We start from the raw sequence: 18,028 nt of genomic DNA, 5'->3' as shown, positions 1-18,028 counted from the left end.
TTTAATTTGTATCTCTTACAACTTAGAAGACAGGCCTTGACCCGACTTGTCACCCATTCCTTCTCTCCAGAGATGTTGCCTGTCCCTCTGAGTTACTCCAGCATTTTGTGTCTACGGTTTAAACCAGCATCTGTAGTTCGTTCCTATATATCTCGAAGTCAAGTCAATTTTATTTCTATAGCACATTTTAAAAAAACAACTCTCGTTGACCAAAGTGCTTTACAATAGTGCAGATACTAATGCCCCTGTCCCACTTAGGAAACCTGAACGGAAACCTCTGGAGACTTTGCGCCCCACCCAAGGTTTCCGTGCAGTTCCCGGAGGTTGCAGGTGGTTGCCAGAGGTTGCAGGTAGTGGAAGCAGGTAGGGAGACTGACAAAAACCAATGTCTCCAGAGATTTCCGTTCATGTTCCCTAAGTGGGACAGAGGCATAACCTGCGACAAACAGTGGTACATAAATACATACAGTGCTCCTTCAGAGGACCTCAAGAAAGGTTTAAGAGTAGAAATACGTTTTAAGTCTAGACTTAAAAGAGTTGATGGAAGGGGCAGTTCTGATGGGAAGGGGGATGCTGTTCCATAGTTTAGTTTAGAGACGCAGGCCCTTCAGCCCATCGAGTCCGAGCCGGCCTGCGATCTCCGTATACTAGCACTATCCTACATACGCGAGGGACAATTTACATCTTTTACTAAAGCCAATTAACCTACAAACCTGAGTGTGGGAGGAGACCGGAGCACCTGGAGGAAACCCACACGGTCCCGGGGAGAGCGTACAAACTCTATACAGACAGCACCCGTAGTCAGGATTGAATCTGGATGTAGTCCTGATCCCCTAACCTACCTTATTGCCACCCTTGTTTTCACTTGCCCTTTCTCTGTAACTAATACTACAATGCTCCAATTCTATATTTTTACTATTTTTTAGTTTAGTTTAGGCCCTTCAACACACTTTTTTTAGAAACATAGAAATTAGGTGCAGGAGTAGGCCATTCGGCCCTTCGAGCCTGCACCGCCATTCAATATGATCATGGCTGATCATCCAACTCAGTATCCCGTACCTGCCTTCTCTCCATACCCCCTGATCCCCTTAGCCACAAGGGCCACATCTAACTCCCTCTTAAATATAGCCAATGAACTGGCCTCAACTACCCTCTGTGGCCGAGAGCTTTTGAGTCTATGGCAACCGGCAATCACCCATGCACTGGTTCTATCCGAAACACTAGGGAACAGCTTACACAGCCAATTAACCCACAATCCTGTAAGCCTTCAGAGTGTGGGATGAAACCGGAGCACCCGCAGAAAACCCACGTGGTCACAGGGAGAATGTACGAGCTCCATATAGACAGCACCGATAGTTGGGATCGAACCCGTGTCTATGACGCCGTGAGGCAGCAACTCTACCGTTGTGCCACCGTGTAGGGAGAGGGAGAGAGAGAGTCGGTATCCTTTTAACAGGGACTCGAAAGATGGAGCACATATCGCCAATTCTGGCCTCCCTACACTGGCTCCCGGTGCACTTTCGGGTTCATTTTAAGATACTGTTATTTGTTTTTAAATCTCTGAATGGGCTCGCCCCGCCTTACCTCTCTGAGCTGCTCCACCCATACGCTCCTGCCCGGTCCCTCAGGTCAGCTGGTCAGCTGCTCCTGGAGGTACCAAGGTCTAGTCGGAGGCTCAGAGGGGATAGAGCCTTCTCTGTTGCTGCTCCGGCACTCTGGAACACCCTGCCGTTGCACATCAGACAGGCCCCCTCACTGTCCATCTTCAAATCCAGTGTTAAAACGCATTTGTACTCCCTGGCTTTTGACCATGCCTGAGACTTTGCTTCTGTTTGTGGTTTTTTTTGATGTTTCTTTATTTTACATGTCTTTTCCTACTATTTCTTTTGATTGTTATTTTTGGTGTGTATTCCCTTTTTTGTCAATGATTAGTGATGTACAGCACTTTGTTGCAGCTATGTTTGTTTTTAAAGTGCTCTATAAATAAAATTATTATTATTATTATTATTATTCGTAAATTGTAATTTGTGGTTCAAGGTTGTTAACCAAATCACGAGCTAAGTTGCTCTGTCTTTCGTGGCTTTCAAACATGCACCACTGAAATACGATTGGTCATGTAAGCCAGCACTGCAGAGGTTGGAACTTTGACTGTGGGCGGCACAGTGGCGAAACAGTCGAGCTACTATCTTACAGCACCAGAGACCCCGGTTTGATCCCGACTGTTCGGAGTTTGTACCTTCTCCCCCTGACCTGCGTGGGTTTTCGCTGAGATCTTTGGTTTCCTCCCACATTCCAAAGAGCTACACATTTGTAGGTTAATTGGCTTGGTAAAATTGTAAATGATCCCTTATGTGTGTGTGAAGATTGAGAGGGGATCTTATAGAAACTTACAAAATTCTTAAGGGGTTGGACAGGCTAGATGCAGGAAGATTGTTCCCGATGTTGGGGAGGTCCAGGACCAGGGGTCACAGCTTAAGGATAAGGGGGAAATCCTTTAAAACCGAGATGAGAAGAACTTTTTTCACACAGAGAGTGGTGAATCTCTGGAACTCTCTGCCACAGAGGGTAGTTGAGGCCAGTTCATTGGCTATATTTAAGAGGGAGTTAGATGTGGTCCTTGTGGCTAAGGGGATCAGGGGGTATGGAGAGAAGGCAGGTACGGGATACTGAGTTGGATGATCAGCCATGATCATATTGAATGGCGGTGCAGGCTCGAAGGGCCGAATGGCCTACTCCTGCACCTAATTTCTATGTTTCTATGTGTGTGTGTGTGTGTAGGATAGTGTTAATGTGCGGGATATCGCTGGTCATAGAAACATAGAAAGTAGGTGCAGGAGTAGGCCATTGTGCCCTTTGTGCCAGCACCGCCATTCAATATGATAATGGCTGATCATCCAGAATCAGTACCCTGTACCTGCATTTTCCCCCCCATATCCCTGGATTCCGCGCCGTATCTCTAAACTAAGCTAAACAGATTGCGAAATTCTGATGTGTATGATTTTCTAAGAATGCAACCCCTCTGTTGCATGTGTGTAGCCTGAGTCAGAAATTGGCACAAGCAGGGTTAATGAAAAATGCTGCAAAATAATCAGAGTTGCCTTTCAGAAGCGCATAATTGCCCTGCTTTTATTACTGAACTGTGATTTATAGGAAGTCTTCAGGCTATGATGTTTTGAACTGTATTTTGCTGCCTCCGCAGTATTGTGTGATACTGTTTCACTTGCCAACTAAAGGTTTAAGCCCCAGGGGATTCTTGCATGTGTAAGTATGTTGAGTTGCCTTAATTAAAGTGAAGAATGCTCTTATGTTGGAGATAGTAATGGAGTCCCAGTGTTGACTGTGGCTGCCGCAACAGAGGGGTGTAACTGAGTTGTGGGAAAATAACCAGTCAGGGTGACTTTAGTTTAGAGATACATTGCGGAAACAGGCCCACCAGGACTGCCTCGACCAGCAATCCCTGTATATTAACACCATCCCACACACACTAGGAACAGTTTGTTTTTTTTGGACATTTGGACATTCCAGGACAAGGGGTCACAGCTTAAGGATAAAGGGGAAATCCTTTAAAACCGAGATGAGAAGAACTTTTTTCACGCAGAGAGTGGTGAATCTCTGGAACTCTCTGCCACAGAGGGTAGTTGAGGCCAGTTCATTGGCTATATTTAAGAGGGAGTTAGATGTGGCCCTTGTGGCTAAGGGGATCAGGGGGTATGGAGAGAAGGCAGGTACGGGATACTGAGTTGGATGATCAGCCATGATCATATTGAATGGCGGTGCAGGCTCGAAGGGCCGAATGGCCTACTCCTGCACCTAATTTCTATGTTTCTATGTCTCTATACCACGCCTACAAACCTGTACGTCTTTGGAGTGTGGGAGGTAATTAGAGTTCCCGAAGACAACTCATGCAGGTCACGGGGAGAACGTACAACCTCCATACAGACAGCACCCGTGGTCAGGATCGAACCAGGGTCTCTGGTTCTGCAAGGCAGCAACTCTACTGCTGTGCCATCTTGCTCATCAGTTGCAGGGCAATCTGCTAATCAAACATTACTATTAAATATGTAGGAAAGAACTGCAGATGCTAGTTTAAATCGAAGGTAGACACAAAATGCTGGAGCAACTCAGCGGGACAGGCAGCAACTCTGGAGAGAAGGAATGGGTGACGTTTCGGGTCGAGACCCTTCAGTCTGAAGAAGTGCCTCGATCCGAAACGTCACCCATTCCTTCTCTCCAGACATGCTGCCTGTCCCGCTGAGTTACTCCAGCATTTTGTGTCGACCTTGTATATCACTATTAAATAACGGATGTCTCGACCAGTGAGAATTAATTTTGAAATTATACTTCTGAGTCGATTGCTACTTGACTTTTGTTCCCTCTTCGCAGCCGGTAGTCCATTGATGAATTCGGGCAGCCAGTCTTTGATTGTAACGCAGAATCCATCGGGCATTGGCTCTCAAATGTCGATGCCGCCAATGTACCAGCCTGCCGCTGTTCAAGTTCTGCAGGATCCAAAAACTGGGGTGACCAGCACCGTTACTGGGCAGCCCATCTTGATCACCACTCAAGTAAGTTGTGGCCTCCAATGACACCACACACACCCCTTGAGGGGGATAGGTGATATCAAATGGTTTGCCTTCCACAATTGTCGACTCTCCCACAGATAAAATGGCCACCGTTCTTCTCCCGTGTTAGCGGGCAACTGCTAACTCCCCACGTGTTGTCAAGCTGGAAAGGGTACCGAGATGATCTACGAGGATGTTAGAATAGAATAGAATAGTTTCTTTATTGTCATTGTAACATGAACCATGTACAACAAAATTTAAGATGTCAGCCAGTCAGTGCAGCATTCAAACATTTCTAAAAGCTAACGATACATCCACGGTAAAATATTAAAAGATAAACAACTAAATAAATATCACGAACAAAGCACGCATACAAACCCAACCCTCCATCCTTCTGTCGATTTCACAGTTACCACAGTCCCTTAGTCTGTATCGCCCCTGCGTTCCTTGGCGGCTACATTTAGTGCTTTTATAGCAGTGGGGTAAAAACTGTTTTTTAGTCTATTTGTCCTTGTCCTTGTAGATCTGTACCGTCTGCCTGACGGCAACAGTTCAAACAGGGAGTGTCCGGGGTGGGAAATGTCCTTTATGATATTCTGGGATTTTTTGGTGCAGCGGGAACTGTGTAAGTCCTCCAGGGTAAGGAGAGGGCAGCCGACAATCCTCTGGGCGTTGTCAATGACCCTCTCGACTCGAGGGGCCTGAGGACTCGAGGGGCCTGAGCAAAAGGGAGAGGTTGAACAAGCAGCGACTCTATTCCTGGGAGTGCTGGAGGATATGGGGTGATCTTGTAGCGGCGCATAAAGTCATGAGAGGAATAGATCGGGTAGATGCACAGAGTCTCTTGCCAGAGTAGGGGAATCGAGGACCAGAGGACATAGTTTTAAGGTGAAGGGTTGCAGTCTGTACAGATCTTCCGTTTCCTCCCACACTACAAGTTTGTAGATTAATTGGATTGGTAAATGTAAAAATAGTCCCTAGTGGGTTTAGTATGGTGTGCGGGGATCGCCAGACCGCGCAGACCTGTTGGGCCGAAGGGCCTGTTTCCGCGCTGTATCTCTAAACTAAACTAAAAAAGGACGAGGCTTTAAAAATTGAAAACTATGGTGATAGAGTGTGGAAACAGGCCCAACCGTCCAACATGGCCCAGTTACATTGGTCCCACCTGCCTGCGTTTGGTCCATATCCCTCTAAACCTGTTTAACTGTTTCTTAAATGTTGGGATAGCCCCAGCCTCAACTACCTCCTCTGCCAACTCGTTCCATACACCCGCCACCTGCCATGGAAATAGGCCCTTCGGCCCATCAAGGCAACACCGACCATTGGTCATCCATTCAGACTGGTTCTGTGTTATCCCACTTTCGCATCCACTTCATGTACACTAGGGCGCAATATAGAGGCCAATTAACCTACAAACCCACACGTTTTTGATGTAGGAGGAAATCGGAGCACCCGGGGGAAACCAATAAGGTCACGGAGAAAGTGCAAATTCCACATAGAGAGGTCGGGATCGAACACTGGACCTCTGGTGCTATGAGGCGGTGGCTCTACCAGTGGCACCACTGAGTAATTTCAGTTCTAGAAATAACACTGTTATTTTTGCTTTGGATTTTGGTCACCTTTTTACCATTGAATCTGTGGTACATCTTCATTTCATCAGTGTATCGCCTTGCACAAGGAGGTTTGAGGGTTAATGGTCCACAACGGTTTATTTCAACAGGGTTTTACCGTGAAAGACCTGAGATCTGTACAGAGCCCAGTTGGCATTGTACTCAACGTACAGGGTGGTCAGGGAGCAGCTCCATACCAAACCAAGCCCTTGACTTTAGTGCCAGGTATGTGGAGCAATGGACCAGGTACGTTGATAAATAACAATCTGATTTATGCTTAATATTAACTTATAATAAAAATGTGTGCCATCTGGTTGTAGACATCATTTGATTGGAATGATGTTGGATATGGTGCTGCCCTTGCTAATGTTTTGAGGTCTGAAGAAGGGTCTCGACCCGCAAGGTCACCCATTCCTTCTCTCCAGAGATGCTGCCCGTCCTGCTGAGTTACTCCAGCATTTTGTGTCTCTCTTTGGTGTAAACCAGCATCTGCAGTTCCTTCCTACACGTAATATTTTCATTGTTTGCATTAGGTTAGTTGATCAAAAAGCCTCTGGTTAGAATTAGTCGATTTCTCAATCCTTTTACGCTTTGCCAAGATACAAGATACCTGCGGCAACATTTTGGCAGCCGCTCAACAGGAAATCTTCAAATACAGTATTTCTGAGCTCACCTGTATTAAAGAATCTGATTTGCACCATATTTGATTTCTTCAACTTGCCGGAGAACTAGGATGGGAGGGAGACAAAAATGCTGGAGAAACTTAGTGGGTGCGGCAGCATCTATGGTGCGAAGGAAATAGTCAACGCTCCGAGCCTAAACCCTCCTTCATCCGTTCTTCAGGGAGACTGATGGATTCACCTGTCATAAAGAATCTGATTTCCACTATATTTGACTTCTTCAACTTTTTTACCCCATTATATACAATGTTCACATATTCTGTTGTGCTGCAGCAAGTAAGAATTTCATTGTCCCGTCCGAATAAAACACTCTTGACTCTTGACGGAATTGCGGCAGAAATTGCCATTGGCGATAACAATAGACAATAGGTGCAGGAGTAGGACATTCGGCCCTTCAATATGATCATGGCTGATCATCCCCAATCAGTACCCCGTTCCTGCCTTCTTCCCATATCCCCTGACTCCGCTATCTTTAAGAGTCCTATCTAGCTCTCTCTTGAAAGCATCCAGAGAACCTGCCTCCACCGCCCTCTGAGGCAGAGAATTCCACAGACTCGCCACTCTCTGTGAGAAAAAGTGTTTCCTCGTCTCCGTTCTAAATGGCTTACTCCTTATTCTTAACGCCTGATTAGTGACTCCTGGCCAGATCAACAGTTATTTGTTTAATTTTTATGGGGGGTTTTTGCACTCCTGTTGCTTTGGTATCCGAGCACACCCCCTCCGGTCTTGCTTAGAGCAAAACTAGCAGAAAGCTGGAGGATGGTGAAACGGTAAAGAGCATGTAGACAAAGGATTTGTTTAAGAAGGAACTGCAGATGCTGGAAAATCGAAGGTCGACAAAAATGCTGGAGAAACTCAGCGGGTGAGGCAGCATCTGTGGAGCGAAGGAAATAGGAGACGTTTCGGGTCGAGACCCTTCTTCAGTTTGAAGGCAGGAGATGGGGTTAGGAGGGAGAGATAGATCAGCCATGATTGAATGGCGGAGTAGGCTTGATGGGCTGCATGGCCTAATTCTACTCCAATCACTTATGAAGCTTGCCAGATTAGACCAGCGACACAGGTTTAATTTAGTGTCGCCCGATTGCCTTTTTTGCTCAATCTATCATCCCATTCTGTCTGCCACTCACAAAGAATTCTCTAAGACTGAGGTAGGGGAGCGGAACACATAGAGATATGGAAGGGTGAGGTGTGAAAACACAGATCAAAGGGGAACGATGGTCAAGGAAATGTAGAATGGTACATTGTTAGAAAGGAACTGCAGACGCTGGTTTAAACCGAAGCTAGACAAAACGCTGGAGTAAGGCAGCGGGACAGGCAGCATCTCTGGAGGGAAGGAATGGGTGACGTTTCGGGTCGGGACCCTTCTTCCAACAGAGTCAGGTGAGAGGGAGACATAGAGATTTCGATGGGGAAGGTGTGAAGACGAGAGTGATCGAGAGGAGACGATGATCAATAAAAATGTAGAACGGATCGTTGTTATTTGAGGGGAAGGTGACAACGAGGCATACAATTGGTAAAATATAATCAGGAGGACAGTGAATCTAGTCGGAGAACGTGGATGGGAGGGAGACAAAAATGCTGGAGAAACTCAGTGGGTGCGGCAGCATCTATGGAGTGAAGGAAATAGGCAACGTTTTGGGCTGAAACCCTTCTTCATCCGTTCTTCAGGGATGCAGAGAGACTGATGGATTCACCTGTCATAAAGAAATGATCAGTTTACATCTATAGCTCAAGATTCAAGATAGATTTAATTGTCACGTGTGCCTGATGGCACAGTGAAATGAATTTCCATACAGCCATACAATAAAAATCAACAGGACACAACACACTATAGAGTTTGACACAAAACATCCCCACACAGCAGAATCAAAGTTCCCCACTGTGTGGGAAGGCACCAAAGTCAGTCTTCTTCCTCCACTATTCCCCGTGGTCAGGGCCTCCCCAAGCCCTCTGCAGTTGCCGCTACGGGCGGCCCGATGTTCAGGACCGCACGGCGGGGTGTTAAAAGTCCGACGTCGGGGCCGCGGGACGTCCTCAGCGGCGTGGTGTGTTTCACATTTGTGGAAATAGGAAATAGTAATAAAATGCAAGTTATGTTACTTTAATTTGTTTGCTTTGCTAATTGTTCTTCCCATGTCTTCATTGTATTAATTATTTGCCTGTTTGCGTTGAGGGCGAAAAGATTTAATAGGAATTTGAGGGGGTAACGTTTTTACACAAAGGGTGGTGGGTGTATGGAACGAGCTGCCAGAGGAGGTGTAGGTTTAATTTAGAGTTACAGTGAGGAAACAGGCCCTTCGGCCCAACCAGTGATCTCCGCACACTAACACTATCCTACACACACTAGGGACAATTCTTACATTTACCAGGCCAATTTACCGACATTCCTACACGTCTTTAAAGTGTGGGAGGAAATTGGAGAAAACCCACGCAGGTCACGGGGAGAACGTTCAAACTCCGTACAGACAGCACCCGTAGTCGGGATCGAACCCAGGTCTCCGGAGCTGTAAGGCAGCAACTCCACTGCTGCGCCACTGTGCCGACCTGGTAGTTGAGGCAGGGACTGTCCCAATGTTTAAGAAGACAGGTACATGGACAGGACAGGTTTGGGGGGGATATGGGACAACATGAGTAGGTGGGACTAGTGTAGCTGGGACATGTTGGCCAGCGTTGGCAAGTTGGGACTTACACGCTGTAGCACTCTATGACTAATGCTGATGTTTCGTTGACAACTTTCTTCGTTCATCAGTGTGGTCAATAAATGTTACTTTCATTTTATTGTCACCTGTACCGAGGTACAGTGAAAAGCTATTGTTGCATGCTAACCCGTCAGCGGAAAGACAATACGTGATTACAGTCGAGCCTTTCACAGTGTACAGATACATGATAAGGGGGTGACGTTAAAATACGGCATTTGTAGCAGGTGCGTGTCAGTCGCTGGAACAAGTGTACAATCTGGGGTTGAATCCAATTCCACTCATCCCAAAGAATTTGCCATCGACAATCTCTCTCCCACAATCGGAACAGCTGCAAGAGTCCGATTGTGCTCTGGAGATGATCCAGCCTCTCTCACTGCAAGGCATTCTGCATTCTGGCAGCTGCCACAGTTGATCGTAATCTGGCCTAGTCGGCAGGGATAGCCCAAGTCTGAAGTGCCGCTGTTGTACAAGGTTGCATCCTGACCACGGGTGCTTGTCTGTATGGAGTTTGTACGCTCTCCCCGTGACCTGCGTGGGGTTTCCCCCGAGATCTTCCGTTTTCTCCCACACTCCAAAGACGTGCCGGTTTGTAGGTTAATTGGCTTGGTGTAAATGTTAAATTGTCCCTAGTGTGTAGGGTAGTGTTAATGTGCAGGGATCGCCGGCCTGGTGGGCTGAAGGGCCTGTTTCCACGCTGGCTGGGGAAGTCCAGGACAAGGGGGTCACAGCTTAAGGATAAGGGGGAAATCCTTTAAAACCGAGATGAGAAGAACTTTTTTCACACAGAGAGTGGTGAATCTCTGGAACTCTCTGCCACAGAGGGTAGTTGAGGCCAGTTCATTAGCTATATTTAAGAGGAAGTTAGATGTGGCTAAGGGGATCAGGGGGTATGGAGAGAAGGCAGGGATGGGATACTGAGTTGGATGATCAGCCATGATCATATTGAATGGCGGTGCTGGTGCAGGCTCGAAGGGCCGAATGGCCTACTCCTGCACCTAATTTCTATGTTTCTATGAGTATGAAGAAGGGTTTCGGCCTGAAATGTTGCCTATTTCCTTCGCTCCATAGATGCTGCTGCACCCGCTGAGTTTCTCCAGCTTTTTTGTGTACCTAAGTATCCTAAAGTATGCATTTCTGCTTCAACAAAATTGACACAAAATGCTGGAGCAACTCAGTGGGACTGGCACCATTCACACTCCAGTCTAAGGATGGGTCTCGACCCAAAATGTCACCCATTCCTTCTCTAGAGATGCTGCCTGTCCCGCTGAGTTACTCCAGGATTTTGGGTCTCTCTTTGGTGTAAACCAGCATCTGCGATCCCTTCCTACACTTAACAAAATTGGCAGCAGCAACGTAGGATAGTGCACGTAAAACATTTGACTCCTGAAATGGGTTAACCTGTCTACAGAGGAACAGCAGGAAGAATTTGAACGCCAGCCTCCTGAACAAATCTTCAATTACATAACTGGTTAAGCAGCAGTAACTTGCAACAAACATTCTCTTTGTTCCACACATCCCTCCCCCACTCTCCTCTTGAAAGCAAACACTCTCAGTCCCCATGTTGGCGAAGGATCACAGACCCAAACATTAACTGTGTAGGAAGGAACTGCAGATGCTGGTTTAAACTGAAGAAAGACACAAAATGCTGGAGTATCTCAACGGGACAGGCAGCGTCTCTTGATAGAAGGAATGGGTGACTTTTTGGGTCGAGACCCATCTTCCCACTGTTAGTCAGGGGAGAGGGAGTCCGAGATATGGAAGGCTGAGGTGTGGGGAAAACATCAGAGGGGACTTCCGGTGGTGAAGGAAATGTAGAAGGGTACATTGTTAGCCGAGGGGAAGGTGACAACGAGACATACAATCAGCCTTAAAGTGTTGAAGTCTTAATGCCCTGCCCTGTCCCACTGTAAGAGTCCATCTTCAAATCCAGTGTTAAAACGCATTTGTACTCCCTGGTTTGACCATGTCTGAGGCTTTGCTTCTGTTTGTGGTGTTTTTGATGTTTCTTTATTTTACATGTCTTTTCCTACTATTTCTTTTGATTGTTATTTTTGGTGTGTATTAACTTTTTTGTCAATGACTAGTGATGTACAGCACTTTGTTGCAGCTATGTTTGATTTTAAAGTGCTCTATAAATAAATTATTATTATTATTATTATTCAAGAGTTCTCCCTCTATTTGCCCTGATTCGAACTCGGAGATTTACGGTAATGGCCGCTCGTCGGTACTCTGGGCTCTCGTGGACATGTTGAAAAATCTTCACAAGTCTTCCCGAGCTTACCTGCCATTAGCGAGTCTTCCTGAGCACCTGCCGTTTGCGTTACGAACCGCTAAGAGACGTCCCCGAGCTCCGACGTACCTGCTACGTTCAGTCTCCGTGCTTACCGCAAATTTGATTTTTTTTTTTTTAAACTCGGGAGAGCTCGTGAATGAACTCGTACAGTGGGACAGGGACATTAAGATAGTGACAAAATGCAGAAGGAATTCAGCGGGTTAGGCAGCATCTCTGGAGAAAGATGCCGCCTTTTCAGAGGCCCGCTGAGATACTCCAGCTTTTTGTGTCTACAGTTTAAAAACCAGCATCTGCAGCTCCTTCCCACACACGATGTGTTAAAGCCTTCCACCGCTGCAGGCCATTTCCATTTTGTACGGTCAGCCTCTTGGAGCAGCGCCCGATCTAACAAAGCCCCAGGCTGCTTCCGACCTTCCAGTCGCTCCCCCCCCTCCCACTTGACCATTCTGATGCCTCCTTAACATCAACCCATGAACGTATAGAAAATAGGTGCAGGATTAGGCCATTCGGCACTTCCAGACAGCACCGCCATTCAATATGCTCATAGCAGATCATCCGAAATAATTCTCTGACTTGGCTTGATGGTACCTCAATAAAATACTTTGATCCCGACATTCCTGCTTCCCACCTTCCCATTTATATTGCAAACAAGCCCTTCTGCAGTTGCTGATATTCGGTTTGAATGTGACAAGTGAATGTCTCTTAAATCTCTCCTCTGGTTTCTGCAAAGTTCTTTGCGCATTGTACTGGATTCGTTGCCAGTAGTGTCGGGGAGAATGATTAGGGGAAAAGCCACTTGATCCACCAGTTGGAAACTGCTGCTTTTCGCTTGGGTTTGTCGTTCCTAGTCTGATATTTAAGAGGGAGTTAGATGTGGCCCTTGTGGCCAAGGGGATCAGAGGGTATGGAGAGAAGGCAGGTACGGGATACTGAGTTGGATGATCAGCCATGATCATATTGAATGGCGGTGCAGGCTCGAAGGGCTGAATGGCCTACTCCTGCACCTAATTTCTATGTTTCTATGTTTCTATGATATTCAGACACAAAAATCCAAAAGAGTCCTGCGTTCTGCTGACTGGTTAGCACGCAACAAAAGCTTACACCTGACAATAAACGAAACTGAAAACTACTGGAGACTGATAACTGAATTAGAGTACCGTCAGCATCATCCCCACTCTTGAATGGGCGGTGCAGGCTCGAAGGGCCGAATGGCCTCCTGCACCTATTTTCTATGACCTGCTGCCCTCTGGAAGGCGCTATAGGTGCATCAAATCCAGGACAAACAGACTCAGGAATAGTTGCTTTCCGAGAATTATATCTATTATAAATTCAAATTCACACATGCACTGACTACACCGCCCAACACGGACTTCCATCTGTATATATGTATGTAGCGCCGCAGAATTTGTGCACCTATTCCCCCCCCTCCCCCCCCCTTCTCCCTTCTGTTTTTTGTTTTTTCTGTTTCTTGTTTTTTGTGCACTGAGTACGAGCAGCTTTCAGTTTCACTGTACATGTATAGTGACAATAAATGGCATATCTATATCTAATAGCAAGTTTTATGATGCTGTGCAAGGCTTTAGTAAACGTACATTGAAGGCTTCTCTCTTTGTCTTGTTCCATCCAGCGGCGACACAGTTTGTCAAGTCAGCGGTGGGTGTCCCTCAACTGTGGTCGCCCGTCACCTCCATCCGACCGGCCACCAACGCCTTCCCCGGCTCGGTCACCACGGTGATCCCGGCCACGGTCACCATCAGGAGCGCCGTGCCGCCCATCACCCAGAAGTCTGCCGCCCAGACCATCTTGACCCAGTCGCACCTGCAGCCCAAGTGTCTGACGCAACCCATGCCTTCCCCTCAGCAGCCGCCGTCTCACTCCCACGTCCAAACGCCACCCCAGCCGCGCCCTCAGCTGCACGGCCACTCTCAGTCCAACCTGTTGCATCACCCGCACGCCAAGCAGCTTTCCAACCACGACCACAAATTAGGTGAGTGGAACTTCTCCAAAATGGACCTTGCCAAGGCAGGGCAGTTAATTTCACACATCTTGATTAGTTAGTAGGCCTGGATTTAGTAGGCCTGTGTACAGTTTTGGTCTCCAAATCTGGCAGTGACTAGTGGGGTTTCAGTACTGGGCCCGAAGCTATTTACAATATATATTAATGATCTGGATGAGGGAATTGAAGGCAATATCTCCAAGTTTGCGGATGACACTAAGCTGGGGGGCAGTGTTAGGTGTGAGGAGGATGCTAGGAGACTGCAAGGTGACTTGGATAGGCTGGGTGAGTGGGCAAATGTTTGGCAGATGCAGTTTAATGTGGATAAATGTGAGGTTATCCATTTTGGTGGCAAACACGGGAAAGCAGATTATTATCTAAACGGTGGCCGATTGGGAAAGGGGGAGATGCAGCGAGACCTGGGTGTCATGGTACACCAGTCATTGAAGGTAGGCATGCAGGTGCAGCAGGCAGTAAAGAAAGCGAATGGCATGTTGGCTTTCATAGCAAGAGGATTTGACTATAGGAGCAGGGAGGTTCTACTGCAGTTGTATAGGGTCTTGGTGAGACCACACCTGGAGTATTTCGTGCAGTTTTTGGTCTCCAAATCTGAGGAAGGACATTATTGCCATAGAGGGAGTGCAGAGACGGTTCACCAGACTGATTCCTGGGATGTCAGGACTGTCTTATGAAGAAAGACTGGATAGACTTGGTTTATACTCTCTAGAATTTAGGAGATTGAGAGGGGATCTTATAGAAACTTACAAAATTCTTAAGGGGTTGGACAGGCTAGATGCAGGAAGATTGTTCCCGATGTTAGGGAAGTCCAGGACAAGGGGTCACAGCTTAAGGATAAGGGGGAAATCCTTTAAAACCGAGATGAGAAGAACTTTTTTCACACAGAGAGTGGTGAATCTCTGGAACTCTCTGCCGCAGAGGGTAGTTGAGGCCAGTTCATTGGCTATATTTAAGAGGGAGTTAGATGTGGCCCTTGTGGCTAAGGGGATCAGGGGGGGTATGGAGAGAAGGCAGGTACGGGATACTGAGTTGGATGATCAGCCATGATCATATTGAATGGCGGTGCAGGCTCGCAGGCTCGAAGGGCCTCTACTCCTGCACCTAATTTCTATGTTTCTATGTTTTCTCCAAAATGGCCTACGCCAAGGCAGGGCAGTTAATTTCACACATCTTGATTAGTTAGTAGGCCTGGATGTTACAATCCCTAAGATTTCACTACAATTGACATTTTTCGGGATAGCCACGAGGTGATTTTGCTACCAATCAGACACACCTTCAGTTGTGTACCTCAACGTCACTGGGCCTTTTATCACTTCTTCTTTTGTGCGGTGTGCACAGCCTAAAGTTGTTGGACAACTTGTTCTATTTGATCTTCCGTTTGTGCACGTCAAGTTGATTGCATTAGTCGAAACAGGTTGCAATCTCCCACCCCAGCCTTTTATCACGACACCCTCACAGTCGAGGCAGGCCCACCGCAGGGTGATCAGACCTGGGTGTGTGTCTTATGGTTAGCCTCTAATGGTGGTGGATGTATGGAACAAGCTGCCAGAGGAGGTAGTGTGAGTATCCCAATGTTTAAGAAACAGACAGATACATGGAGAGGACAGGTTTGGAGGGGCATGGACCAAGCCCAGGTAAGTGGGGCTAGTATAGATGTGACATTGTTGGCCGGTGTGGACAAGTTGGGCCGAAGGGCCTGTTTCCACACCGTATCATTCTATGACTAAAAAGGCCACGACTGTTCTCATTGCAGAAGGTTGAGGGCTGTGTATAGACTTGGTTTATACTCTCTAGAATTTAGAAGATTGAGAGGGGATCTTATAGAAACTTACAAAATTCTTAAGGGGTTGGACAGGCTAGATGCAGGAAGATTGTTCCCGATGTTAGGGAAGTCCAGGACAAGGGGTCACAGCCTAAGGATAAAGGGGAAATCCTTTAAAACCGAGATGAGAAGAACTTTTTTCACGCAGAGAGTGGTAAATCTCTGGAACTCTCTGCCACAGAGGGTAGTTGAGGCCAGTTCATTGGCTATATTTAAGAGGGAGTTAGATGTGGCCCTTGTGGCTAAGGGGATCAGGGGGTATGGAGAGAAGGCAGGTACGGGATACTGAGTTGGATGATCAGCCATGATCATATTGAATGGCGGTGCAGGCTCGAAGGGCCGAATGGCCTACTCCTGCACCTAGTTTCTATGTTTCTATGTTTCTAATTCGCTGGATGTTACCAGACCTGGGTGTGTGTCTTATGGTTAGCCCCTAATGATGGTGGATGTATGGAACAAGCTGCCAGAGGAGGTAGTGTGAGTATCCCAATGTTTAAGAAACAGACAGGTACATGGATAGGACAGGTTTGGAGGGGCATGGACCAAGCGCAGGCAAGTGGGGCTAATATAGATGTGACATTGTTGGCCGGTGTGGACAAGTTGGGCCAAAGGGCCTGTTTCCACACCGTATCATTCTATGACTAAAAAGGCCGCAACTGTTCTCGTTGCAGAAGGTTGAGGGCTGTGTAGATCAAGTCGACGGATATTTTAAAGGCAGAGATAGATAGATTCCTGATTAGTGCGGGTGTCAGAGGTTATGGGGAGAATAATAATAATAATAATAATAAATTTTATTTGTGGGCGCCTTTCAAAGTCTCAAGGACACCTTACAGAGATTAACAAGAGAGAAAAAACATATAGAAGGCAGGAGAATGGGGTTGGGAGGGAGAGATGGATCATCCATGATTGAATGGCGGAGTAGACTTGATGGGCCGAATGGCCTAATTCTGCAATTCTCACATGATCTTAATATGGGTTGATAAAAATTTGCTGTGAAATGCGGTGATGATGCCTATCTGGATAAATGCCTGCCTGGATCGCCGTTTGGAGCTCCAGAGCGTTGGGCCACTGTTGCAACATCACTGAGCTGCGGTTTGGGAGAGCTTCCAGCACGGCTGGCGCTGAACAACATCGCAGAGTCCTGGGGCCCTTTGCCGAGGGCTGCCAGCGTTGCATCTCCGCCCGACGTTTGGAGCCGCGGACTCCGGTAGGAGGTGGCCAACTCTGATGTCCAGGCTGCTGAGGAGGTCCACCAGCCCCGGCGAGTGGGCCTGAACATCGGGCTGCCCGTAGCGGGGGGCTCGCAGAGGCCCCGACCACGGGTGAACATTGGGGAACATTGGAGGAAGAGGACTGACTTTGGTGCCTTCCCTCACAGTGGGAAACTTTGATTCTGCTGTGTGGGGATGTTTTATGTTTTAACTATCGTGTGTGTTCTTTATTTTTATTGTATGGTTATCTCATTTCACTGTGCCAACTGGCACATGTGACAAATAAATGTATCTTGTATCTTGTAATGGTTGCAGAAATCGGGTGGAAAACATTTTGCATGTGGGCACAAAAATCTGCTCTGCAAATGGGAATACAGCCACAAAACCTTTTAGGCAGCTTGTGTTTTGGGAAGAATCCTCCCCATTGAACAGATCCCGAGAGGTTTCCTTGATATCTCTGTTGATCATGTGTGCATGTGTCTTGGGCATAAGCTCCCGTTTGAAACGTTCTTTCCTTTTTCCTCCCCAGTTAACTTCCTGCAGAACACTAACCTCATTCGGGTGAAGGCATCGGATTCCAGCGCTACTGAACTCAGGCCGAAGCCTGAAGAAGTGGTTAAAACCAGCATCCTTCCTTCAGTTCAGATCACCACAACCACCACCACTGCGGCTCCTCCCATGAAGCACAAGAGCTCACTAATCAGTACCACCTCTTTCAAATGTAAGCAGCTTGAATATTATTTCCAACACATGTACAAGCTTATTGGCATGCTCACGATTCTGATTTTGCTCATTCCAGTAAAAAGTACATTGACTTATAGAAACATCCTCCTAGCAGATCACTTCCAAAAAACGTGGTCTGCATTTATGGAACTATTGCAAGCATAAGGTGCATTAATAAGTTAAAACATAAAGGCTACCAGGACCTGGTAACGGGGGGTATAAAATAAATTTTTAATAAAAACACGGTTGGTATATCCTTTTTCGTTTTGTGTTACAATAGAGCGATTGATTTTCCTTTCTTCTTTTTTTTCTTTTCTTTCTAGGGTCTTATTTCTTTTCTTTACTTCCTTCTCTAATTCCTTCCCTAAGGGGCTCTCTTCTCCCAACACTTTCCTGCACCTTCACGATTCTTGC

At 46.8% G+C, this 18,028-nt stretch overlaps 1 protein-coding gene across 9 annotated transcripts in view; it reads left to right on the top strand.

The window, feature by feature from the left end:
* pogzb (pogo transposable element derived with ZNF domain b) overlaps positions 1 to 18,028 on the top strand; it is a 70,121-nt gene that overhangs the window by 25,788 nt on the left and 26,305 nt on the right. For 8 of the 9 annotated variants that reach the window (XM_055665467.1, XM_055665473.1, XM_055665471.1 and 5 more), the window contains 4 exons: positions 4,384 to 4,565; positions 6,283 to 6,418; positions 13,472 to 13,831; positions 17,421 to 17,612. In XM_055665467.1, coding sequence (XP_055521442.1) covers positions 4,384 to 4,565; positions 6,283 to 6,418; positions 13,472 to 13,831; positions 17,421 to 17,612 — 870 coding nt within the window. The remainder of the gene's footprint in view (positions 1 to 4,383; positions 4,566 to 6,282; positions 6,419 to 13,471; positions 13,832 to 17,420; positions 17,613 to 18,028) is intronic. The other variant, XM_055665466.1, reaches the window with a different exon arrangement.

This window comes from Leucoraja erinacea, unplaced genomic scaffold (assembly GCF_028641065.1).
Source record: "Leucoraja erinacea ecotype New England unplaced genomic scaffold, Leri_hhj_1 Leri_126S, whole genome shotgun sequence".
NCBI classification, from domain to species: domain Eukaryota; kingdom Metazoa; phylum Chordata; class Chondrichthyes; order Rajiformes; family Rajidae; genus Leucoraja; species Leucoraja erinaceus.
The sequence above is the reverse complement of the archived record's forward strand: the minus strand, read 5'-3'. Positions and strand labels throughout refer to the sequence as shown.